Raw genomic sequence first — 27,637 nt, forward strand, 5'->3', positions numbered from 1 at the left:
ACTCAAACTACAAGGCAACATCACATCCACCTCTCAGTGTCAATCACAAGACATCCCACTACGTACAACAATCAACTGCAGTTCAGATGGCTTGGAACCACAGCGTTGGCTATCAAGGTGGAGACTGAATTCGCTGTCACTGCTTTCAATTTCAGCCACTAACTAAGATGTGTGTGTGAAATGCGCGCTTTTACCAGATGGTATTAACATTCAAGTGAGACTTCTTTAAATTCTGAATGACCATCAGACAAACACTGGGCCAGCTGAGCAATAATCAGACAGAGCTTTGAGAGTGTCAATGGTCATGGCATGCCATGGTGGCAGGGGTGGGCGAGTCAGGGGTGTTCAAGCTCAAACATGTTAAGTTCCTCTTCAGTATTTCCTCAAGAGGTTGGATCACAAAATTACTGACACTACCATCAGCCTCAGTTGTATTTTGTGTTTGGACCTAATTAGCATTTAACACAGGGTTGTTTATTCTTCAGCCAGAACAGGAAGTGAGATTTTAACTGTCAGTCTGTGAACAGTAGTCTGCTGCCGGCTAATGTTAGCTGAAGAGCTAAAAAGTTTACTGTCTGCAACACTGTAAGCTGCTCAGCTGCTCCATCTCATGTAGACGGTCTCCTCTTGATCCTGTTCTTGGAATCTATCGATAATGCTGACTTCATGCAAGCGTGTGGCTGTGACCAGCGCTGTTGTGGCTGTAACATTCCTGTGTGTCACTGTGTGCATAACATGACCTTTGTGTGTAGCGTGTGCATGAATATGACTGGTACAGAATCAGATAAATGACACTGACCCGTAAGTAAATCTGGCTACTCACTTGCCCGCCTGGGCAAGTTGCAAAAACAAATTGAAATGAAAATATTTTGCTAAGGTAAAGTAATTTTTCATGTAAAGTCTCTTGAATATGAAGATTTGCTGCTTTTCTTTATTCATTATCATATTAAACAGAAAATATTTGGGTTTTAGACAAAAAAGACATTTCAAGACCTCACCTTGGACTTTAAAGAACTGGGATGGACATTTTTCACTATTTTTTGACATTTTATAGACGTTGCAGCCCTATATTAAACATGACAATTAACTTTAGTCTTTGTGATTTGATAACTGCTAATACATAAAACAGTCTGTACTCGGGCAGGTTAAACTTGACTTTCTGACCCACTTACCTGACTGGGCAAGTGAAAAAAACATCACAAAGGTTTAACCCAGACAGCTCTGAATTGCTAAAAGCTGAATATTTAGTGACAATTGGATGCCATAATATTATTGGTTGAAATTAGTCAGAAGCTGAAGTATGCACACATCATATTTTGTTTTAAAGGAAGAAAAAAATTAAGAGATTTCGAATGATTGATATAAAAATACATAGAAATTGATTTTCTGACATACACACAAAATAAATGAGGGTATGATCTAGAAGAGGCATTTTTCATTTCATCTTGGCTTTAAAGGTTTCATAACAACCTATTTAAAAAAATGATTTACCTCCATCTTTGTCATATATTCGATTACAAGTAAATAAAAATTCTCACAGGAAAATGTTTCATGTTTCTTTGCTTGTCTCATATGTCACTTAGATTTTATCTACTAACTGCTAACATTTCCACTGTGACAGGAAGATTAGGAGTTTCCACTCTTGTTCAGTTTTTGAAGCCAGCAGTGTATTCCCTGCTGGGGAGGCGTCCTGGCTCCAGTTTGGTCATGTGCTGATGGAGAGTTCTTGTGCCAAGGGGCACAGTCTGCTTCACAGTGGTTCAGCAGGGACGTTAGGAGCTGCACACACATGCGTATAAACCCGGGCAGACAGGAGAGCAGAATAATTACAGTTCAGTATTACATCTGGGAAGACCTCATTAAATCTGTCTGCCATTATCTCTCTGTTTCACTGTCACATGTTATCTCTATCTGCCTCTCTCCTCTGCCAAGTCCTCTTTCATCCCTTATTCCTGTGCCACCCCCCCTCGCTATTTTCTACCTAACATCATACTTGCTCCCTGTCAGTCTCTCCCACTCACTGCCATCTTCTCTTTCTCCCCTTCTCACTCCTCATTCTTAATTATTTCTTCTTCTTTTTGACTCCTCTCCTCCTGCTTCCTCTCCTTTTCCACTTGCAATTAACTATTAATTAAAAAATACAGTGCTGACGCACCCTCCCCTCCCTCCCCACTGACTGATTTCTACAGGGAAACAAAAATGCACACACACACAAACACACACACACACACACACACACACACACACACACACACACACACACACACACACACACACACACACACAGGTGCTCACCTGGCAAAGCGTAGTGTGACAGTTGCAGAGTGTGCAGTGTCATAACCGTTGCCTAATTAACAGCACAGTAACAACAGCTGCACAAAGAGTCACACCCAGAATCTTGCACTGAGGCCTTGTAATTCAATTAATATTTGACTCATTGTTGAGAATTGGGACAACTCATGTCCTACCATTATTTTTAAATATTAATACCAACACTCTAATTACAATTTGTTTTTGGAGAAAATTATTTTCTTAAGGATTTATATATAAGAAATATATTTCAATTATAAAATGTTTTAGTTTGCTTTAATTTTTTAAATTTCTAAACGTGCTCTGTGCCTGAAAACATGCTCATCCTTGACAAGAATTCACAAATTTAAACAATGTAAAAATGTGTTAAAAGCCTTCAAAATCAAAAACTAACAATACTTACTGATGACATAGACAAAAATTGACAAAACTGTGTTCCAGATTTCCTACAACTGTCAGATTTTTACAAAAACATGATTTAATCAGGCATAAAAAGATTTAGATATACTCTCTCACTTTTTTTTTTTTCATTTTTCATTTTCAATGTTTTTAATGTTTTTAAATAATATTGCTATCAGTGTCTCAGCCATGTCAACTCTCTAGCCCTTCTAAATCAAATCTTTATTGGAATTATGGTATAAAAATGTGTGTTTTGATTTGCATTAAGAGAACTCAAACTGAAAAAATAAAACGGCTACTCACTACGACTATGCTGTGAAATGAAAAAGGAGTTTGTAAAAATATTTTTCAGCATAATTGGAGAGTTAAAGATAAACAGTCCATCAAAATACAATTTGAATGAGTGAGTGAGTATTTTTCTTTGAACGTTTCTGTGCCAAATAAAGACAAAATCTTGCTTACTGACTGAAAAAGGAGGAAGTAGCATGAATCTTCACACTGTATATTTGAAACTTCAGGGCTAAGCTTGTTAAACCTTCAATCCCTTTACAGATACTCCACTAGAAATCACTATTCGTAGGACATATGTGGTCAGTTTCTTGTAACAATTTGGTAACTGATTTGATTTGTGATTTGGGCAATACAGATAAAATTTGACTTGACTAACGTAATGTAATGTTGGCATACTGGCTGATCCAATCACCCGCTATGCTAAAGGAGTCAGGATTGTACATTTCAGGTCAGATCTTGGCATCTTTAACTGCTAATTTAGAAAAGATCCCAGCTAAATATGGACATAAATCACCTCAGAATACAGCCCTGTCAAAATAATATGATTCTTTTCTCAGATAAAGAAAAGCCAACTACAAGCTCCAATGTTTTCCACCAGCTACACTGTTGAGAAGACTTGGGTGTAGAGCCGCACAATGGTAAAAAAAAATATCAGATTGCTTTTATTTTGGATGATATTGCGATTGTGATATGATTTAAGATTGTGGGACTGATTATTTTTGCAACACAATTTTCATTTTCATTGAATAAAGCTATAACAATTAGAATGATCTGACGTTTGTTGTGGTCTGTACCAAACAAACATGTTTTCTTAAATTTGGAAAGCAAGATTTGTAGACTGGGGCATCTTCACAACACTACAGTACTTCATTAAAATGCTGTTTTGTCACACATTTTTCCTTCAGTAAAATTATAGCTTTTATGATTTGGATATTGCACTTGGCCATATTGTGATTTTGATAATATTTTGATTAAATGCGCAGCCCTGCTTGAATAGTTTCCTTGATCTGTTTTCTGGGGATTTGGTTAATTTATTAACCTGCTGTGTACAGTTTAGATTTTACTTGCTGTTTTATTCAACTTTCCATTTAATTTAGGCCATTCGTTGAGCCAAGATCACTTAAGAGATCTATATTGGCCGGCCCGGTGCTAACAGACCGTGGTATTTCTAAAATCTTGGCTATGGCCACATTTTCTCATCTCTGTTGCCAGTGGAGTTTAAAGCAGAGGAATAAACACGTCACTCATGAAATGAAGAAAGCCATTAAAACAAGTACAAACAATGTAGAGGAGATTTCTTTTTAGCATTACAGGAGAGCAGGCATGCACAAGTGACTCTTGTTCTGCAGCCCAGTTGTCAGTACAAATATGGGCAGTGGCTGTTCTGGGAGCAGTTGATCACATCAATATTACAGCCAGTTTAAATCAACATGTACTCTGTTACAGGCAATTTGAGTCATTGGTAAAATGATGGAGCCTCAGACGGACCATTGGAGGGAACGAGACAGACAGGCAAAGAGACAGAGACAAGTACGGCCACAGGTTTAATCGGGTTGTTCCAGATACAAGCTTGAAGTATAATTATTCAGCTTTCCTGTCTCCCCCCTGTGTCAATATTAATTACTTACTTTGAAGGAAAGCCCAGTCACCTAGTGGAAACAAATGAATAGGACTCTCCTGAATTCCAGCAGCCAGATAGATGCCTCTGATGTGGCCGAGGCAGCAAAACAATCCTGTTTGTCTTATTATTAGTAGGGTTTATATTAGAAATTTGAAATGCCATTTGAACGTGGGAAAAACAATTAAACATTTAACCTGTAATCATCTGTTTAAATTCAATTAATTTGAAATAATGATGTTTTACCTGATCCATTTTCATCATTATTATTATTATCCCCACCAGGGGATCATGCAATCACTTCTGAGCTTTGCAGTGACCTCACTAAACACATTTTTGGTCATAACTCAAGAATTATATGCTAATTATGACAAAATTACACTCAAATCTAACAGGGTAAAATGATAAGGTGATGACATTATATATGCAAAAGGCCAAAGGCCAACTTCACTGAGACATCATAATGTTCAGCTCTCTATCAGTCCTCAATCTGAGTCTGGACAGATATGGATGTAAACTGTAGCTTGACTGGTTGATTGGCCATGTTCACCAATCAGACTGAAACATCTCAATAACTACTGGATGGATTATCATGACATTTAGTACAGGTATCTATGCTGCAGAGAGGATGAATCATGATGACTTTGGTGATGCTCTGATTCTCCCTTTAGCACCACCAGAAGGTCAAAGTTTTCAGGAATCCTGAGAAATGACTCAACATCTACTGGATGTATTCGCACAAAATTTTAAATCAGTGATTCAGGGTTCATTCTACTGACTCTGGTGATTGTGGTATTCCATCCAGCACCATCGTCAGGTCAAAATTAAGATTTGTCCAATACTTTGGTTTGTAAAACTCATATGAGCCTCAGCTGCACTTTGGGTTTAGTGCTAATTAGCAAATATTAGCACACCACAATGGTAAATTACGATGGCAAACAAGGTCAACATTACACATGCTAAAAATCAGCATTGTTATTGTAAGAATGCTGCCATGCTAGCTTCATAATTTAGCTCAAAGCACATCTGTGCAGCCTCACAGAAACGCTGGCATGGCTGTAGACTTTTGATCTGGTTTAAAGCACTGACAGCCCTGCAGAGATCATCTAGTGGTTTATTCTGTTCTATTCTTTATTATATACAGTATGTTTAATACAATGGACACCTTCTGTCAACAACGGAAAAGATAAGGCTTTAATCTAACCAACTACTTCCTGTACTGACAGAAATACCTAAATGGAATCTAAGAATCATATTAATGCTAAAATAGTTTTTTTTTCTGGATTTACAAAGAGAAAAAAACCCATCTGTATGATGTAACACGAAGCAATGCAACAGCCCTAGTTACTTCAAATGTTCAGCTTCTGTTCAACTTGACTCAATCCTGAATATTGTGGTGCTGTCGTATCCAATAGCAATACTGTATTTTTGTCCACATGATTTACTTATATGAAGGGTAAAACCAACAGAAAAAGCCTACAATACACAACATCACAAACACAGCTGCAAAAAAGATCATAAAACTGTCCATCAAACCATTAAAAAAAGTAAGTCTCATAAAAAAAACTAACTAAAGTAAAGTAGTATTTCTAATTGAACTGCTGGATTTATTCAGTTTCTATTTCCTCAAATTTCAGTCCTCACTGAGGTGTCACACAAACACAAAAATACAAGAATGCATTCAAACATACACTCTTCCAGCTACAAACCCAGCCACAGTCATCATCAGCTGACTTTCTATCAGCTGAGTGCGGTCACTGTAACAAGACTCCTTTGTCTCGCAGTGCACTGAACTGACATGAAATCTGCCAAATGGGTCTAACACACAAAAAAAAACAGTCACACAACCACATCGACATGCACACAATCAAAAGCACAGACAGAAAATAACACACTCAATTGTGCATAAGTGTACATGCACGCACACACACACACACAATTTCAGCTCACAAAAGGTCTTTGTTTTTTATAAGAAGCCCTGATTAGTGCGCGGACCACACACACAGTCATATTGACCTGGTCTCATACAACTGTGCAGACAGAAAGAGAGGCAGAGATGGCTTAGAGCAGAAACGCCCTTTAATATAATAAAGTAACAGTAGATGAGAACAAGGAAGTAGAGGGAACTTCGCTCTATATGCACAGCCACTGATGTGTTAGCAGCAATAACTGAACCGCTAATGTGATCTGACAGGACGTATACTGTATGATTACCGGCAGGTAGGATGAAACGTGGCCCTCCACGCATGAGAAATGTGGAAAACTGTAGCTGTGCAGAGTTGTGACTACATGAGGGTCTCCAGAGTTCTCATTACTTTCACAGGGAGGAGGGGCAGGGCGAGGCTTTTTAGGACTGATACAGATCAGCAATTTAAATGTCACGAGGATAAGCTGATCTAAGACCAAGCATCAAATGGTTCCTGTTCTTCTGCACAAGATACCTGGTAGAACAACTTCTGACACATGTAAAGCTGCAACAATTAATTGATTATTACTCATTCATTAAATTAACCGCAACTCAAGAGGACAGGCTGGCTGGTAGCAAAAAGGATAGACTGCCTGCCATTTTTCACCACATGCAGCACAACTGCTGTATGTCTGTTGCACAGCATCTGAAGCAGCCAAAATATGTTGAATAGTAGTGGATTGTGTGTATTCACACCAGATGCGAATGCAGCATGCTGTGGTTGCAACAGGCTTGCAGCATGGAGCAAATATAGAATAGAGTACTATTTTTGCTGCATGCTGCAAGCTTGCTATAGCACACAATGTAGAGTTTAAACAAATATAAAATTACTTTAAAATGACATCCTTCACATAATCAGATTTTTTAAAATAAAATTTGTGTGTTTCCTGTATTTTTCCTGGCCGAAAATAAGCATGAAAATTTACCTTTCCTGTCTTATTTACTGATTGAATTTGAAAATATATAAAGGTCAAATTGAAAGCATGATATGTTTCATCTTTTTTGGGCCAAGACTTTGGGATTCCATCTTCAGGTGGTCCCCTGTCCACACTGCTTAGCAATGACTCACAAACACCCTAGCAACCAAGTACGTCCTACTTACAGCCCATCCCATTTGTTGTAATCCAGCAGTGGAGTTATTTCAGTTGAGAAATGCACAAGGACAGACTGATTGTTGAGGTGGAGAAACATTAAGAGCTTTATGATCCACAGAAGCATTGATGGACACAAGCGGAGTCGGTTCTGTAAGTTCTGAGCGGAGTCAGTGTAGAATGACATATACCTTGAGGTGCTGCAGCAGACATGCTGCATACAGTGTAAAATAGCCTTGAGACTGATTTGCATCCTGAGTTGTGTTCAATGAGATACTACTGGAGATTCTACGTGTCCTTCTGGATAACTAGCCGTCTGGAGCATAGACTTTTTATAGAGATGTGTTACATGAAAGCTCCTCAAAAATGAAGCCAAAGCATTTAAGCCCTGCTAGCGATTGAGTCAGCCAGGTGTATGCTATAATTTCTTTTAATCGTGAAAATAAATGATAACAAAATATCTTGAACAATACAATACTGTGGAGACACGTCCTCCATTTTTATCTATAGTCAAAGGACTGGAAAGATCAAACTGCCTGACTTTCAGTTTTGCCACATCCGTAATGTACTCATTGTAATGCACTGCAGTAATGGTAAAGCTTGAGGTTTGTTAGACACCACTCAGTCTACAGTATATTATGAAAAAGCTTTACTGTTACATCAACAAGGACAATTGGGAAAAATTGTCTAAAAATAGGGCTGCACAATTAATCCAGATATTATCGAAATCATAATGTGGCCAAATGCAATATCCAAATTGCAGAAGCTCCAATTTTTTGATAAAGGAGAAAGATGTGATAAGACAGAATTATAATGAAGCACTGTAGTGCTGTGAGATGCAAATATTGTTCTCCAGATGTAAGAAAACATGCTTGTTTGGTACAGGCTGGAGCTGTCACAATGTTAGATTTTCATTACATGATTATCATGGCCAAAAGTATTCATGATAACAATATTATCACAATCTCTATAGAAATTCACATCTCATTCATCATTTCACTTTGTTTATTGTACTTTTTCTCTATTGGGGGCAACTGAATTATACTCAAAATAGGAGTGGAGGGAGGTGGAGAGAGTCTAGAACTGGAACTGAAGAGAAGCCAACAAAAAGTGCAATTACACTTAATGGAGAGGTGTTTATGTGGGGGGTGCTGAGGGAGGGAGACAAATTGAGTGGGGAAAGAAATGGAAAGAATGTGAGACCCTACAGTATGTTTAAGAGGCACTGGATTATTTACATTTGTGGTTCCCAAACTAGAAGCCAGGCCCCTCCTTGGCAGGGATGTGGAGTCACTGCAGGGAGGGGGCCTGGATGACCATTGGAGAAATACAGAGTGACGCAAAGTTGAATTAATATGATTTATGTAGAGAAAATAAACACACAAGAGTTTTCTGATGCTATCATATTGATCTTTATTTCACCTTTTTTTTACTACTACAGCTACTCTTCCTGGGGTCCATAGATTAGTGTCTTCCCCAATTACTGTTGATGACTGAAAACAATTAGGAGGACATGAACTTTTTTCGGCTTCTGGAGGTAAGGAAGCAAGAAAAAGTTTGGGAACCACTGATTTACATGATATTATCATATGTGTATGATTTAACCCCTAGCAACACAGCACAGATCCCCACAAATGTCTGGTCATCATAATTTAAAATTGCTTTTTTTTTCAGGGAAAATGAAAATTGTGATGCAAAAGTCATCAGCTCCGCTAATCATAAATTATATCTGTCAGTAATTGTATGGGGGAATTGTATGATTTTTTTTTTAACCAAATAAAAGTGTCCGATTGTAAATGCATTGAAAACACGTTGTGTGTTCTAAAATGTCAGAAAATTGTGAAAAATGTCAACTGGTGTTTCCCAAAGCCTAAGATGTCATCCTCAAACGTCTTGTTTTACTTGCAACCCCAAAATATCCAGTTTACTTTCACAGAGAAATAAAGGATGCAAAGAATATTCAGTTCTAAGAATCTAAAATCAGATAATTTTGACTAAAAGAGTTGGCAATTATTCTCATGATTAACAGTCGATTAATCGTTGTGGCTCTAGTGGAAATCATGTAGAAAGACTGGCGTAAGACAGGTGAGAGGAGTTCAAGAGGGTTGACAAAATGAGCTGAAAAAGATAAGGTGGGAGTGGAAGTTTCGTCAATTGGGATAGTGTTTGTGTGTGTGTGTGTGTGTGTGTGTGTGTGTGTGTGTGTGTGTGTGTGTGTGTGTGTGTGTGTGTCAGCATCAATGCATAGTTAAAGTTTTGTTTGTTGGTCTGCCTATTTACTTAATGCAAATAGGATTCAAATGGTAAATACACACATTGTTATCAAAGACTGCTTGGACGTGCTAGCAAGCACGTGCACACGCAAACACAGCTATCATGAAATGTTGCCTTGCTGTTATTTCACAGCTCACTGAGGCAGCCAATCAAATCATTCCGGTGATGAACACACCCACGGCTATATTTAACCAATGAAGGATGACTATCTGGCTGACAGACTGCTTTAGATGACCAGTTACAGACTGTCTCTTCATGCAAGACTTGAGTTGGTGCCAACATGAGTCGCCCCTCTCCTGCCCCCTCCTCCTCTCTTTCTTTCTTTCTTTCTTTTTTTGCCCTCCTCACGTCTAACCACCTCAGGAAAAGGAGGCTAATAATTATCAAGGAGAGCAGAGTCCAGGAGAGGAGCACCCTTTGCACTCTGTCTTTGACAGCCCTGTCCTCGTCTCCCTTTGTCACTTCCTCCAGCTTGCTTAATAAGTGAGAATATGTTCTTTCACTTGCTGGTCTCTCTCTCTCCTCTTGCTCAAAATGGCCTCTCTTCCCTCCTCTTACCTCCCCAACCTCATTCACACTCATCCTCCCCTCACCCTCTTCTCTCCTCTCCTGCTTCTTTTCACACTCCCACATCAATTGAATTATCCTCCCTGGTTGCTTTCTGCTGGGTGTCCCTGCAACTCTGCTCCCTCTTTCTCTTTTCCCTGAGTTGTCTCGCTTCTTGCTTCATTCTTCATCACTCCTCTCTTCATCCTTACTTCCACCACTTTATCAAGTTCAGTCCTCTCTTTACCCACTTGCAGACTGCTCCTCTCTTTCTTTCTAAGCACTTGGGCATTTATTTTTCTTCGTTCAAACTCCTCTTTTCTATGTCCCTCTGTCTGCAACCCCCCTCTCAACCTCTCCCCCCTCTGCCTCTCTGCACAAAACACCACCTTTTTTCCTCCATCTTCCTCCCCCTTCCCCCTTTTATACTCCTCTTCTGAGGCTTAAACCTAATTATCTCCTGTTCTAGAGAAACCACACACACACGGTGGGAACAGCCTGTGGGAAGCAGTGCAGCCGTGAGGGAAGGACAGCGTTTGTTCTCCCCTCGGCCAGTCGCCTCCGATCATGTCAGCGTGGCACAAACACACACACGTACACTGTAAAAGAGAAAGCCAGAGATGAAGAAAAGGAGAAAGACAGGGGGTGAGAAGCTCTGTATATTCTACACATAGCGACTGACTGAATGGATTTCATGTTTCTTCGTTCAAATCCTAATGACAGAGTGATAAGACACATTTTTACATCGCTACCAAACTCTAATCAAAATAATTTGACAAATACATGTCAGTGAATACAAAGTTGTCTCATTTTCTGTGTATATTCACTGACACGGGCGGCTGCCTTTAATAGGTTTACAATGTGGCAGACCTCTGCAGCTTATGAAATCCCTTTAAAACTGTGTATAAAGTCAGTCTAAGCAAAACTGCATAGTGATCAGGGCGAAAGGGTTTCACACGACAATACTGATTAGTATGTACTAACATTTGCAATAGGGATGTTTCTGGTGACTAATTTTGCTGTCAACTAAATGCAAATTTTAATTTAGACTAGTCAACTAGCCTAACAGTAAAAAAAAAAAAAAAATTAGAAAGCAATTTTGAGCACAACCTATAAATTGATAATGTCATGGTTGGTTACAAAAGACAACAAAAAGTCACTGAACGCTTCAACTTTTCAAACTGAAAAGGATCAGGATCACCCAGGAGATTGTTATATAACAATACACAACACAGACCTTTTCTCTTGTAATACTGCAATCACTGTCACACTGCTGCCAACTACTGTAGCTGCCATTAGCTAGTTAGATTAGTTAGCGGTCTTATTAGACTGGGACACAGCCTAGACCGATACAGCCCAGTCTGATGATCAGGTAAACAATACTGAGGTGATTTAACAGAACAGCAGCTCCGACCAGGACTCTGATTCTGGGGGTGGAGGAGACACGGTGGGTTCAAGGCAGGGACAGGAGCAGTTGAGGAGTGAGTTTGTAACTTAGCAAGCTAATTTGAAATATACATCATCTATCGTGTTGATACAACTGTAAGCATTTGTTTGGACGTTATTTATTCCCATGTTTTGAGTCCTGTTTGTTGTTAGTTTTTACTAGGTGGCTTGCTTTGTGCTCCAAAAATGTAAGTTTAAATAATTAAGTTAATATCACAAACATGCAACAACTAGTCAACTAAAGGCTTAAACTAACAACTACAGAAAAATCTTAAGTCAAGGTATAGCCCCAGTAATTTCAATAAATACTCCAACGAAATTTAAAAAACTGTCATTTGACTTTAGATTGGACAAATATTAGACATTCAATAAAATTCAAAAGCTTAGTTTAGTTTCCAGAATGACCATCCATGCAAAAAAACACAAAAACAGATCTGTGTGTTTTGGCAAACAAGCAAGAATTTGTTTTACATAGCCCTGACCACAGCTACTTTTGGTAAGCTCTTTCAGCCGTATTATATGAGCTACAATGTACAAATAAAGAATGTTTGTGTATAAAAAGCAGAACTGTTCATGTATATTGAGTTGCAACACTCTAAGCCCTTGTATGGGTATAAATTACTAAGTATTTTATCAAACTACAAATCAACAATGTATTGTGAGCAGTAGAGGCCATCTCTATTGCTGCTCTTCAGTGCCTGTAAACTGCATTTATCCTATCATAGCCTGTGTGTATAGTTTTATATGGGTTGTAGACTGTTAATGATTGAAAGAGAGATTAGCTGAAGATTTAATCAGGTATGAAAGGATGTCACGGTAAAACTCCTATCAGGTGGCCTGGAGAAGTCAGGAAGACTCACTGTGCTCAGAAGTTTTCTCTGCAGCCACAGGACTGAACATGTAGCTTCTGAACATTTTCAACTGATATAAATCTAGAGTTACACCAGTGCCTTTAAGTTGGGAGACAAAAAAAGACATAGGGTGAGATATTCGTTCCCTCGTATGGGCAAAGCTCCAAACACACTGGATCCCACATATTGAGGTACAGTATCTTCATTCATGACCCTCATGTTACTTTCCCTGTTTGCTTAACACCCATATCTTTTAAACACAATGAGTTTGTAACACACACTTCCTATTATAAATTTGGAATCTCAAAGTTTAAATCAAGACAAACCTGACAACATCATTATAGTTATTTCATCATGGAACATTCCCCAGAACCATTATACAACTGTTTTTGGAGACAAAGTGCTAACCATGACAACTATGCTGAACTTGATGTTAAGGCTGCACAGTGAATCGCAATAAAACTGCAATGTGGCCAAGTGCAATATCCAAATCGCAGAAACAGGACCAAATTGCAATAGTTTGAAAAAGGAAAAATGTGTGAGAAAATAGCATTTTAATGAAATACTGTAGTGCTGCATACATATCCTAGCCTAAAAATCTTGTTCTTCAGATAAAAGACAACATGTTGGCTTTGTACAGACCTCTATAAGTATCACATCATCACAATTTTATTTTATTTTTTCAGTGAACATGAAAACTATAATACAAAATATGACTTTTTTTTTACCAAATTGTGCAGGCCTGCTTGATGTATATAATCTAAAAATAACAGATGAATCACATGTTTATCAAAATAACAATGTCTTCAAGAACCCTACCAAGTCCAGTTGCTTACAACGAACCCTTTCTATCAATGCTGAGACCTGGATGACTGACAATCTTTACAGACATCAGAATAACAACAACCCCTAAGCTAACAACAGAAATAAAGCCAAGCAACAACATATTTTAATTTTTTTAAAAGAAGTAGTTCAAGTTATCTTTGTGTCAATACAACATGGTTTAGGCAAAGACTATAGGTTTGAAATGATAACAGTTCATTTAAGTACCTTAATATTTAAGTGCCTTATTATTGTTATTATTATTATTGTTTAGTTAAGTAAGCAAGTAAGTACATTTTTAGCTTCAGGAGTCTAACTCATTTGGTCCGTCTTTCTCTGACCCACCCAAAATGCATATTTTATCCTCTCAACTCTACTCCTTCCCTAAGTTAAAAGTTGTTTCAGCAGTTGTTTTTGCTATTTTTATTGTCTTGTTGAAAATATCTAAATTTGTTTTTTACCTTTAAAAAGTAATGAGTACATAACTATTATAAACCAACAAAACTTTTATATTTGTATCAAGTGTGAAAGGATATGATAGGATATGGATAGGAATTTGTATATTCTCTAGTTTGGGTGATTAATTTCTTGTTTAGTAACAAATAAAGCAAGCTATTATTTGCTAATGAGCTTAAAAAAAAACCAAAACAAAACTAATTATGTCTTCTGGGCATGTTAACCAGGAGTCATTCATTTCTTCCCTGGCACAATTACTCCCATCTGTGGAGTTTGCCCTTGCAGGACTACCCCTTGAAGAAGGGCAGAGAGCAAACAGCTCACACATAATTAGAAAAGTACAAAAGGGATGGGGGGGGGGGGGGGGGGGGGGGTTTGCGCTTAAATCCACCATTGGGTACAACCTTCAATCTTTTTCCCAATTTTTCATTGCCTGTGCCAGGCAGTGGCTTCCTCGATTCTGCTCAATTATATGAAAATATTACTGCATTAAATGATTTTTCCCACACAGACGTAGTGAGCACTGCTGGAGAGGTCAGTTTGCCAGCTGGGCAGCGAGAACCTTTGCACACGTCTAAACACACACACACAGGCACCATAAACAGATGGTGTCACACACAAACGTACACATGGCTGTATGCATGAGATAGAGATATGTTGCTCACACATGACCCAGTCCCTTGGGTTGCTGGCCCAAATACTACACTCACTGATAGGTATCATGTACATGTGAGTACACAAACACGCACAATCAAATCATTTACACACTTTTTCCTTTGTATTCCCTTTTTCTGCACAGTCATGGCTTTTCTTCTTGCCTTTGTCATTCGTTCCCTTTCCTTGTCTTACAGATGCAGCTCTACATTAGACTGACCTCACACCTTGAGAACTCACTCATCCATACACAACTGTAATCCACTCTCACCTCTCTATATCACTCTTGTGTACACACACACAAACTGAAGTGCACCTGCTCCCCACAGAGATATTGTCAGTACTTAGTCATGATTTATTGGCACTCAACACTTCAGAAACTAATAATCAGTGTTTCAAAGGAAAGAATGGGGAGACACCAAATGATTTTAGCCAAAGTGCATTTCAAAAGACTTGAGGAACCTACAGAACAGACTCAAAACTAGCAGTGTTCATGGGCACAGTTGCAGTATTTTTCCACTGTATTGTGCAGAGTGGTGATAGACTCCTTATTTCTACTCACTGAGATCACATGCACAGCTGCGGCACACATTGCAGCTCAATATACACACCATAAAATCTAAATCTAATCCACTCATCTCTGTCTCTCTCTCTCTCTCCCTCAAGAAAGCACACACACACACACACACACACACACACACACACACACACACACACAATTGGTCACTTAAGCACGCCCCAGATGTTCAAAGCACTGTGAAAGAAAATGCAGTAAGGGCTTTCCACTCCTCTGATGCGGTTCCGGAAATAGCAGAGCGTCTCTGAACAGGAACGTAAAGGCTTCCCTAGCAGGGCGCTGTCCACCGCTTCAGAGGCAGCCTCCCTCTCTATTATATCAGATGCCCTTTGTAAAGAAAATCAGACACTAGAACATATTGTTAAAAATGTACTATGGTTGATGCACCACACAAGCAACTATTCCAATTTGGAAGACATTTTTTGGCAGTTTTTTGCAAACTGAAAGGTGGCCCTCCTCAGGGGAGCAAAAAAGGCGGAATTCAGCTGTGAGGGCAATGCAGCACCCAGACAGTCTACAGCACACACACGCTGGGTTTATCTTGTAAGGTAGCAATCATATCTATGGGAGAGATGTACTTTATCCTCTCAAAAGGCATCAGTTGCAACCATGTTTTGATGTAATGTCAAAGTAATTGCACTTGCCGCATGAACATGAAGTGTATTGTGTGTACTTTTTACCCTCACACAGAGACATTAAGACATTAACAGAGCAGAGCAGCAATCAGCTGTACCAAATGGGAGCGGCTGAGCGACACACACGGCAGCATTAAACAACTTTAACCAACTCTGCGGTGAAGAAAATCACTCTCTGCTCAGCCTGTTCACCTCAAAAACCCTGCACCCGTTCTACATCTTGGACAGCAGAGGCTTGGGGCAGCGGTAGCTCAGTCTGTAAGGGCTTGTCTTGTGAACTGAAAGGTCGCCAGTTCAAGTCCCACATGGACTAGAGTGTGGACAGATAGCTGGAAAGGTTCCAGGTCACCAAGGTGGTCTTGAGCAAAGTACCCCCAACTGCTCAGGACGGTTACTGTCATTCAAGCAGGAGACTGTCAGATGCTGTCAAATTTGATTAATGCAGTGACTTTTTAAAATAGGAAAGTTGCAGACCATTCAATTGCCAGTGTTTCATATTGTATTTCAGGGAAACTGGAGCAACCGTTCCCCTTTTTTGTTTATTCAATAAAGACTAGATTCTGAATCAAAACAGCCAAAAAGATTGTCTGACTGTATCACATTGCTCTTTATCCAAAGATCAGGAGGCCCCTGAGAAGCATGCAGAGTCTATTTAAAAAAAAAAAAACAGTGGAAAATGAACAGACAATATTGTCTGCCAGATGCATTTTCATTAACTCTTGCATATGCATAAGCAAGAATAGCTTGTAGACTGTGATCAGACGACAGAAACACGGAGGTGGCACTGCTGGAATGATTGAAAGAAATGAGCATGCTGGGAAGCAGCTGAGAGGAGAGTGGCTCTCTTTCTGTCAAGAAATGCCGTTACATTCATCTAACAGTGGTAATCTTAAACACTATAATGTGTGTCTTTGGCATGTAGGAATGTAAAGCAGTAATAACCTCATGGTTCACCTGCCATAATATCTGCAATATTAGCATAATAGGCTTACATCTATAAGGACTAACACAGGCACCTATTAACATCCATTTGCAAGCAACATAAATGTGTGATTTACAACAGCCCAGTGCATTCAATGAATTCAGTTGCTCCAAAGGTTATGGCCCTCTATATATATTCAATAAACCCACTGGGAGCATTGGTCAGTCAGTGTGCAGAATGTGCTGTGCTGCTGGAATGACCATTAACAGCTGAGAAACAGGCTCATCTGGATCCACTGAATCATGTCCTCATGTGAGATGTCACTATATGACCACAACCAAAGCCTATTATCGGCTGAAACGCACTCGGCTGTCTGTAAAATGACGCAGCAGAGGAGATTGAAGAAAAACCATATGTCACGACAGGATTACAGATAAAATGACAGAGAGGGAGACAGAGGCGGGGGCTGAGTATACCACTGATGTGCCGATGTGCAGCTGACCTTAAAAACAGAACTATAGTAAATCCTGTAGATCTATTATAGGATTACTGCAGTGATATAGTAAATACAGACATACTATTAAAGTATCATGCATTTACAAGAAACTCGGACAAGATAAGTCCCTATAGGAGTATTATTAGGACATTATGACACCATAGGAGGAGAAAAAAACGAGACAGCCTTAATTAAGTCACTAAACTCACTGTTAAGTACCGCAGGTATGCACTGAGTCCCTACAGGAGTAAAACAGGAGGATGTAGTGGTATTTTAACAGAACTATATTGGACTGATCCCAGGTTAGTAAGTGGTCTTCACAGTGATACTAATGCCAATACAGTACTTCTATTGATACTTTTTCTTATGTTGTAGCTGCAACTCAGCACGCTGAATGGTGACGTCCATCAAATACACCGTGCTCTGAGCCAATCACACACTGAAATTGAAGAGCACTATTGAAGGGCATTATTAATCAACTATTAAAATAATCGCCAGCTGTTTTGATAATCAAATAGGCCTTTTGCATAATTTTTAACATGTGAATACTTTCTGGTTTCTTTACTCCACTCATTTTATGGACCCAGCAACTAACTGATCAATCGAGAAAATAATCAACAGATTAATCAATGATGAAAATAACTGGCAGTTGCAACCCTTGATTGGCTGCGAGCAAAACATTTTTTTCTAGATCTAGGTGCGAAAAGGATTGAATGCAGTTACCGTTTGACTGGAGAGGCTTTGATACCACCTTGTACTGGCTTATTTCGGTCGATACCTTAAAGGTATTGAGTACCAATACCCAGCCCTGGTAGCAACTGATGGTGCTGTAACAAAAAGTAGCTCTTTCATCTCATTTTCTATTGGTCAGTTTCTAAATTTCTCAATTAATGGTATAAAAATTTGTTTGAAAAACACAGGTCACAATTCCCTACAGCCCACTTTCCTAAAGCCAAAACATCCTTTTGTGTGACCAACAATCCAAAACCCCAAAATATTCTGTTTATAATTAAATAAAACAGAGAAAATCTCTAAAAACAGAGATGAATTTCTGGGGGCATTAACAACCTAAATGATTAATCAATTACCAAAACAGATGCCAATTAATTTTCTATTGACCAACAAATTGGATCAGTTGATTCATTGTTTCAGCTCTATAAATACTGGAGTAGGATTTGGTCATTAAATCTCATCGTTACAGCAAAATCTTGTAGAGAGTAGTAGTGACTCGTGGGAGTATCATCATACATTTTTGTTAAGGTAGGTGGAAAATACTGAATAATTCCCTGCTGTCTACACAAACTAACCCCTCCACATTTTATTATTCCAGCTTTTAATAAAGAATCTACAGTATAGGCTATACCATTTCAGCAGGATTGAAGTGGACAGCCAAGGCACGAGTGTGTGATTGGAGATTACCTCAGCACCTGAGATCACAGAATTGTTGACGTGAGGGAGAGAAGCAAAGTGGATCTGAAGCTGTCTCATCCTACCCTGAGGCATTCATATCGTACAAGTACGTGATACCAATCAAAGACTGCCCCTGTCCAAAACTCCTTTTCCCCAAGAATGTGTGAGAACATCTATAAAGTGAGTTTAATTGATGCCAACATTGATTCAAGATTAGATTTATTTTTAGCTAGGTCTGCTGACATGGCCACACCTAAAATCTGCAGAAAAAGCACATTTCAAACTAGCTTGGTAAATTTAACTGCTTTCAAAGTGAAGATGAGTGTATGGACAATGACAGGACAGAGTCTATGTGCATTAAACACATTTTATAACAGTCTATATGATATGATGTAATATGATATAAAACCCTTTTTGAAAAATTTCCATGCACACACATCAGTAAAACACTGCATCTGCATACCTTTCCCCCCACACCCAATTTCATACATCTTTCCACCCACAAAGAGCAACATCAGATGTTTGACAAGAGTTAAAATAATGATGCTTGGGCAAATGTTCAGCAAGCCCAGCTAGGGCTGAGGTCAGGGGTACTATAGGGTCAACAACCAAGGAAAAAAAAACAAAATCAAGGCACAATCGAGCTACAGCTAGACTCATTCTGTGATCAGGCTGTATGGATGGTACATATGTGTGTGCTTTGTGTGTGTGAAAGAGGGAAACACATACACACTATAGGGTTATTAGACCGTGCTTATTAGAGACTTACTTCATCTGTTTGACGATGGTGCTTTTCCCTGACTCTCCAGCCCCTGAGGGATAAGAGACAAGAAGACAATGTAAACAGGGTGTATGTTCGTGTGTGTGTGAGAGTGAGCGAGAGTGTGTATGTGTGAGAGAGCAAGATGGAGACACAGTGAGAGAGAGAAAGAGGAGGGGGTGGGAGAAAGAAAGAAAGGAAGGAAGAATCAACCTCTCAAAGTGAATAAGAGCAGCAGCAGGGTGGAGATAAAAAAAAAAAAGATGGAGAAAGTGGCTGCACCCTTTCTTCCTCATCATTCCTTTTTTTCAGTCCCTCCATCCCCTATCTATTAACTTATATTCAAACAGATCACATCCTCACAGGCTACTTTCTTTCACATATATAAGAATCAATGAATCAATCTCCCACCCAAACCAATGAAGCAGCACTGCCTGCCTCTGTTTGGCCCTCCATTGCTGCATGCTGCCATTTTTTTCTGTCACCCATCTGCAGTTCTCATCTCTGATGTAGTTCCCACCTTTTCTCTACAAATTGACTTATTCTGCAAGATGGGAATTTTATCCTATATCCTATTGCAGCAGGTGGCTGCAAAGTGATGCCATAAGAAAGCAAAAATCAACGTATATCTGCCCGAATAATGGATATTTGGTGATTTGTTTGGCTTATAGAAGAGATAATAGGTTTTTCATGTATTTCCATCAGTGATTATCTTATCAAGCATCCACCCACCCACCTCCTCAACACCACACCTTATATCCCCCCCCTCCCAGGCGGTGTCCGTGCCGTGGCTCTACAGGCCTAACGGGGACGGTGGGGACTTGTCTTACCGAGCAGCAGCAGTTTGACATCTTTGGCCGCGGTCAAACCGTCCTCCTTCAGGTTTTTCTCGATGGCTTTGCTCCGGTCCAGAGCCGCCCTCTCCTCTGCGCTCAGAGTACATCCCATGGTTAGAGAACACAGCTTGATAGCGTTACCGATACCGGGATCCACGGCAGAAAATGGCAAGGAAAAGTTGGATTCAATGAAACTTGTGCGTGGAAACAACGCTGTTTGCAAATCCTTTTTTTTCCTGGTTAATTTCCTCCTCCTGGTGTGTGGTGTGCCTTCGCTCCCTCTGTGCTCCCTCTGTCTCTGTCTTCAGCTCCCTCTCTGTCGCTCTCGAGCCGGGGACACGGCACCGTTAAAGCATTTAAATCACGGATCCGCTCGCTTTGATCCACAGCGTGAAAACAACACGATGGAGCCGCCGCAGTTGTTTGCTTCTCAGGTGTCCGTCCGTCCGTCCTCCGTCTCTCTTTTGCTGTCGGTAAATCACGGTAACGGTTCTCTTCTCGTCCAGTCGTCGGTAGTGTGTGTTACTGGGCGGCGGTGAGCAGCGCTCGCATCGTCTGCTTCCAGCACGGCTTCTCACGGCTTCTCACGGCGGCGCACAGCGAACCTTCCTCAGTTTGGCTCCTCCGGGCGGCGGGGACTCACTTGCTCTGTGACGCTGCTGCCTCCCGGTAGCTCCGGTAGGGACTCGCTCGTTTGTTAGAATAGTTCATTCGTTCAATTGCAGGTTGGTGACGTCAGAACAGTGAAAAAAGCAGTGGGAGAGAAGGAGAACATTCCTACTCCTAGTGGCGCGGCCTGGTGGTGCACTGCTACCTGGACAGGCTACTCCAATATTATTCATTTATGTTAAACAGATAAATAAATCAATACAAAAAGAAGAAGAATGTTCAAATATACTTTAAATGATCAAGAACGCACTTATCCAATGAGGCCAAGGACCAGAAAGGCTAAATTTGCACATAAATATTTCGATGTAGCTAGATCAAATATTATGCGGTCACAGGTGTGTGTGGGTAAGTCTGATGACTACATTGTTAATTTACTAATAATGCATTCATGAATATTAATTGTATACATTTTATACATATTATTTTCAACCATGAACAAAAATGTTTGGATCTTGAAACTGCATTTGTGGCAGTGGAAATAGTTTTACAAAGGTCTACTTCTGGAAACTTACCAGGGGCATGTTCAACTGAACCAGCAGTGTACAATAGGTTTTGAAGTAGGTTCTCTCTTTTGAAGTGGGTGTGTGAGAGGTGCAACCAACAGCTACATGTATAAGCACAAAATGGCAGTGCAGTGCAGTGTGCAACATATAAGCGTAGCATAGCATATTAGCATGTTGGTGTTAGCATTCAGCTCAAAGCACTGTTGTGTTTTGAGTATATTAATCAATTTTCTCGCAAAGATATTTCATTAGATGTATTGTCATATAATAGGCACTTTACATAGAAAATATGTTAAAATGGGCATGCACAGACAGACAATAAAATTAATGATAGTGGATCTTTTCATTTTACTCTTCTTTGTTGTTGTTGTGACCTCATTTGTGTTACTATATTATCATAGGTATACAACCCTAAAACTTTGGTTTAATTAGCAGAGACTCTTTGTAAAAATGTACACAAATGTATGCATGAACATAATCTTATTCAATTAGAGACACTGTGGGAGGCAGCTCTTCCATAATGTCTTTTGAATGAGTTGTCATCTCCATGCAATCATGGGTGAGCCTTTTCATCTCAGTGATAATGTGGTTTGCACAGTAATAAGGTATCCATAATCACCATCAACAACCAATTGATATAGATGTGTATAATATAGAAAATATGTGTAAGAAATAATGATAAAATAATATTTATTACATACAGGACACACCAAATAGTTTTATCGATTTTGTCTTAACTATGGTAAAATATAGCTAATGTAATAATAATAATAATAATAATAATAATAATAATAAGTTTAAATCTAATGCAATCAAATATGGTTCAGTTAAAAATTACTTGATTTTTCACTTGTTTTTCAAGATTCAAGATTTTTTTTGTCACACCAGTTATCCAAGTATAATCACGTGGAAAAATTTTGGCTGGAATCCTCCAATATACACACAACAGTAAGTAAGTAACAATAACAGCAAATACTAAAAGACAGAACATTAATAGTAATAAAAAAAGATCTAGATAAAAATATATAATAATAAGGTAAAATGTACGTTTTTTAAAACTAAAAAATATACAGTACTAAACAAATTGTCATATATACACATACACTAATATATAGCAAATAAATATATATACAAAACAGTGAAGGTTGCAGAGTTTGTAAGTATTGTAACAAAGTGACGAGGATACATAATGTCTTCATGCTATGGATGAATGAACATATCTTTACTTTGTTAATAACTTTGCCTTGTTCCCTGTGATCCAGACAGTGAATGCACACTAATAATGTCCATATCTATGTAACAGCCCCACTCTGTACCAGAAGTCCCCTCTGTCATCTTGTGTCTTTGATTGACTTTCACACAGCAAGTATTTGAGTAACCAGTAACCTCATCCAATAATAAAGACTAACCAGCCTTGTAAGTCTTTATATAATCTCAACTGCAAACTATTCCATCTCCAACTCAATCAGATTCATTATTAGTTGTGGTATTTCTTCACTCAGATAAAACATGTCAGGCAGTGAAGTGCATAAGTACTTCTTTCTTTGTGGAGTTGTTTGGTTACTGTAAATCGGTCACATCTAATGACTCGGTACCACTTCAAAAGCTTCAGGCTGAGTACATCTCATACTGCATTTGAGTGTAAATCAAATTCATAATTGTCACAATGATCTTCAAATATCTATGAAATACACTTATTGAGTCTTTCAATAAATGGTACGTTGGTTATGGGGGTTATCATGGGTTGGCTGAGACATCTCCGTAGCCCGCACTGTTTGAAGCAACACAGCCAGTGCCAGTGGAAAAGCCCCATGGGTGATGAGGCTGTGGCTGGGGAATTATCTTTGGACTGTGCGGGCACCTCACCGATATCACTGATGCCCTGTAGATGGATACCAGTGATGTTCTGGACTGTATTAATCACCCGATGTAGAGTCCTCCTGTCCTGGGCCGTGCACATCCCATGCCAGTTTGTGATGTTTCCAGTCAGGATGATTTCTATTGCTCCTCTGTAAAAGTCAGCAAGAACTTGGCACGGGAGTTTTGCCTTCTTAAGTTTACTTAAGAAATACATACAAATACATAAATATTCTTGGTTACAGTCATGGCTAATGACTGGGCAATATCTGCACCCAACAGACATTTGCAGTGAAACTTTGGGTTACATGTCCATCTCATCTCATTTTTATAGCCTGAAATAGTTAAGTTACATAAAGTTTTGCACACTGTACACTCTCTCATATCTTTATCAAATAACAAAAAAGTGGCTGTTGTGGCTATTAAAACATTTTTGCTAACACTGTGGTCTTGGCAAGAGTTGTGCTCTTTCATGCATTTAGCAACAAAAAAGACTATATATTGTTGTTGAGTGCCCCACTGTGCAAGACTGTAAAGCTTTAAGAAGCCTTTAGTTTGTTGGTTTGGTTTTCTGTCCCACATATTGACTGTAGGGTGGAATGTCAGGGCCCACACATGTGAAACTGTAGGCAGCTGTTTCCTGCTGCCCTGCCCAGAAAGCAATGGCAGGCAGACAGCCAGTGAACAAGACACTGGTGCAGGAAGTCAAGCATTAAGCATTGGCTAACTGCACCAGTAGACACATCCTGGTGTGTAAAGGAACATTATGTTGCAACAAAGATAGAACTTTAGAGGGTAAAAAAGCATACTTATACATATACATTCAAAATGTCCTTATAAAACCTGTGCCATTTTTGTTGACTTCAGCACATTGGAGGAAAAGCACATTTCCTATTTATAAAGTTTATTACAATATATAAATAGAAAAGTATGGGTGTTATCACCTGCATCATGCAAAATAACCTCTTGCTTGACTCTTTCTACAACAGCTGACCTTCACTTAACAGCTGAAAGTTTAATTTATTCCCACAATCAGACAGAGATGCATCACTGCAGGCACGTCCTGCTTCAAAAATGTCTTGGCAAAGCACATAAGGCAAAATGGCTGGCGTGCTTGTGGAGCGGGGCTGCATGTGCAATCAGACAATCAAATATAGCTGTTTTCACATATGCACTCTGAACTATACCCTGAGAATCAGATCCAGACATTGTCTGATTGTGTCCTTTCACACATGCAGCACACATTAGGAGACAGTCTGAGTGAGAGCATGCAGGATGAGGAGGACTGGTGGTAATGATGAGAATGTTTATGTTGATATTAATGCAAGCCATGTCTCAAAATTAACAAACTGTGATGGAAGAGTGACAGACATGCAGATCAGCTTAATGCAGTGTGCCTAACTACAGGATAGACACTGGTCATGTGATGCAATTTACAGGATGCACCCATTTTTTTGACTGTAATGTGATATTTTCACATCACAGATGATGAAGAAAGACTTGGCATGAGCTAAAAAAATATTAGGATAGACTGAGATTGGTCATGAAAACAAAACAATACAATTCATCATGCCATCATCATCATGCCCACTCGCTCTGGACAATGAGCTGCGCTGTTCACACATGTGGCTCACCCGGACTAATAGGCACCTGGCAGGGTTCAGTCCTGGCCAAAAAATGCAGACATTCATGTTCACACATACAGCTCATCCAGTAGTGTGTGGTGAATTGCAGAATTGCAGTGCATCTGTGAAAAGGGTTTATGATTACACTGACGAGCGTGTGACTGCAAAAACATTGCACAAGAGAAAGGTTCACACCACCATACAATAACAGTTTTGCTGGTGACATGTTCCAGTGATGCAGACAGTTTGCATGCATTGACAGATGCATTTATATTATTTATACCAAGTGCTCTGCAAGGCTCATCCACCTGGACTGCAACTGATCCTCACAATGCTAATACCAGAGTGTTGATGTTCAACAAGTATAATTTTCATCATCTTATTTTGTCAGCATGATAGCAGCACTATCAGCATGCTGTCATTTGCTAATTAGACAATGTACAGCTAATAAAGATGGGAATGTCATTTGTTTCAATAAATTAAATTATAGTACAAAGTGAAATTTTGAAACTGTCTCGACAGCAGCATCTATAGCTGTGACCACTGTTGTTTTTACTCCTGTTTGGGTGCAGGCAAGTATTGGGTGCACAGCTTGACAACAGTCTCCGTGGTTTTGATTGGCTAATCATTAGTCCCTCTACGGCCAGATCAGTTCTTATTTTTATTTGAGAAACTGCTCTTAGATGTCACAATGTTAGACCAGAGAATCAATCCACTCATTGGAGTGGTAGGATTTAAAGGTCTGCACTGAAGTGAAAAAGATCACCAAAGTTTTAAGAATGTATCCACCAGATACCATGAATATCTGCACCACACTTAATGTCAATTTATCTAATAGTTTTCAGGGTATTTTACTCTAAACCACATGTCAACCTGGTGGTGGCATGGTGGATCAACAAAGTCAGGGGTGTTTATCATCTGGGGACCATAAATGTACAAAAAGTAGACATTAGGCCCCATACACGCATTACACAAGTGCATAGGGCCCCATGAGATCCACAAGGGTCCTCCTCATGTCAAAGCGGGTGTTTTTTACAACTTCTATTAAAGAATGAAGCAGAACTTAAGAGAAAATAACATAGTGAGAGTGAACAGGAATCAGGTAAACTTTTTCTTTCTCCTCTCCAAGTTTAATATCAACAATTAACAGTAACATTAGGCTGATGTGATCCATCTGCCTGACATTAGATGTGCAGGGCCATTTGTCCGTCTGTCTGTCTGTCTGTGCCATGCTTGTAGCCACTTCCACTGTGACTTTGTGTCTGACAAAAGCGACAATGAAATTAAACTCTTTCTCACATTTGAGAAGCGACAACAGGTGTTTTCTACAGCTCAGAAAAGATAACTGTGTTGCACATGGAAATCAAACTCGCCACTGTTTCCAGCAGCAACATCTGTGGATGTATGTAATTTTAAAAATGACAATGGTTATTTTAAGGTTCACTTACAGTCAGGAGTGTAGAGGGTATTCTTAAGCAAAAGTACTTAAGTATTGTCAACTACGTGTGGTCATGTTACTGTCATAGTTTTTATGTCTGATGTTTTAAGATGAATATTACAGCATGCTGCATTCATGTAACTGCTGTTTACTGCTGTAGATGTTTAAGGTTGAGCTCATTTTAACTAATTTAGAGGTGACTGTAGCTAGTTTAATCTGCAGAAATGCATCATATTCTATAAGATCATCATACGTCTGTAGCATCACTGTCCTGTGAGAACTGCAAATCTCTAAAAAGTCAATAAACAGCCTTTTTGGATTAAAAAGTACAGTATTTGCCTCTGAAATGTAGTGGAGTAAAAGTATAAAGTTGGATAAAATGCAAATATGCCCATTATTTGATCTTACTTCACTTAGTTACCATCTACCATTGATTACAACTCTGGACTAATGATGGAAAATGATGGATTGACACTGACTGATTTATTGAATATTTTATTAAAATTAAATAAGATTCTATGCATATTTTTTCCTCATTCTGCTCTGTATAGATCTACATAGATAGATCTATAGATCTATAGCAAACTGGTTTAGGGGAGGGACAACTGCAGTGGGAACACTGGGGTGTCTGGTGTGTTAATGGCTAATGGTTTACATGCCTCATAGGTCAGATGGAAGGCCCCTTGGCAGAATTCTGCTTAGGGCCCCAAGGAGATCAGGAACTGCTCTGATTAGGATAGTGTTTGACCTGCTGGTGGAGCTGAGTCATTCAGCTTCATCCTCTGGAAACCGCCAATACTTTTACTGATTTTCATTCCAATCCGTGTGATAGTTGACATATTTTAGTCTGGACCAATTTCATCCACGTGTGTCTCAGCTGCCTATTCAGGGCAAGCAGTCTAAACATAACCTCACTGGAGTAAGTATCAGCTGATAGGAGCTGATAGCCCATTTTGAACAAAGCTTGTTTGTCTTAAGCAACAAATCTATGTTGAAGATGTGCTCAGACACAGACTTTATATAAGGTACTTTCAATATAAAGTATTCTTACAACCTTTCTATGAGGAAGTTCAGTCATAGTGCAGTAAAGAGGCTCCTTAAATGTACAATACTATCTACAATAGTTGCAATACTGTATATACAAGGAATTCTGTGGCTATTTTATCTTCAATATGCAGCATGCTC

The 27,637-nt window shown here is 39.2% G+C and overlaps 1 protein-coding gene across 2 annotated transcripts in view; it reads right to left on the reverse strand.

Moving 5' to 3' along the window:
- The window catches only part of gnao1a (guanine nucleotide binding protein (G protein), alpha activating activity polypeptide O, a), a 142,963-nt gene extending 121,862 nt beyond the window's left edge, over window positions 1-21,101 (reverse strand). The window contains exons 1-2 of one of the 2 annotated variants that reach the window (XM_084733568.1): window positions 20,355-21,094; window positions 19,534-19,576 (exon numbers count right to left, since the gene is read on the reverse strand). In XM_084733568.1, coding sequence (XP_084589694.1) covers window positions 19,534-19,576; window positions 20,355-20,472 — 161 coding nt within the window. In that variant the 5' untranslated portion in view covers window positions 20,473-21,094. Of the gene's footprint in view, window positions 1-19,533; window positions 19,577-20,354 lie in introns of both variants that reach the window. The other variant, XM_084733569.1, reaches the window with a different exon arrangement.
- Window positions 21,102-27,637: the final 6,536 nt, after the last annotated feature.

Source organism: Lutjanus erythropterus, chromosome 13, assembly GCF_056507025.1.
Source record: "Lutjanus erythropterus isolate fLutEry1 chromosome 13, fLutEry1.hap2, whole genome shotgun sequence".
Lineage (NCBI taxonomy): Eukaryota > Metazoa > Chordata > Actinopteri > Lutjaniformes > Lutjanidae > Lutjanus > Lutjanus erythropterus.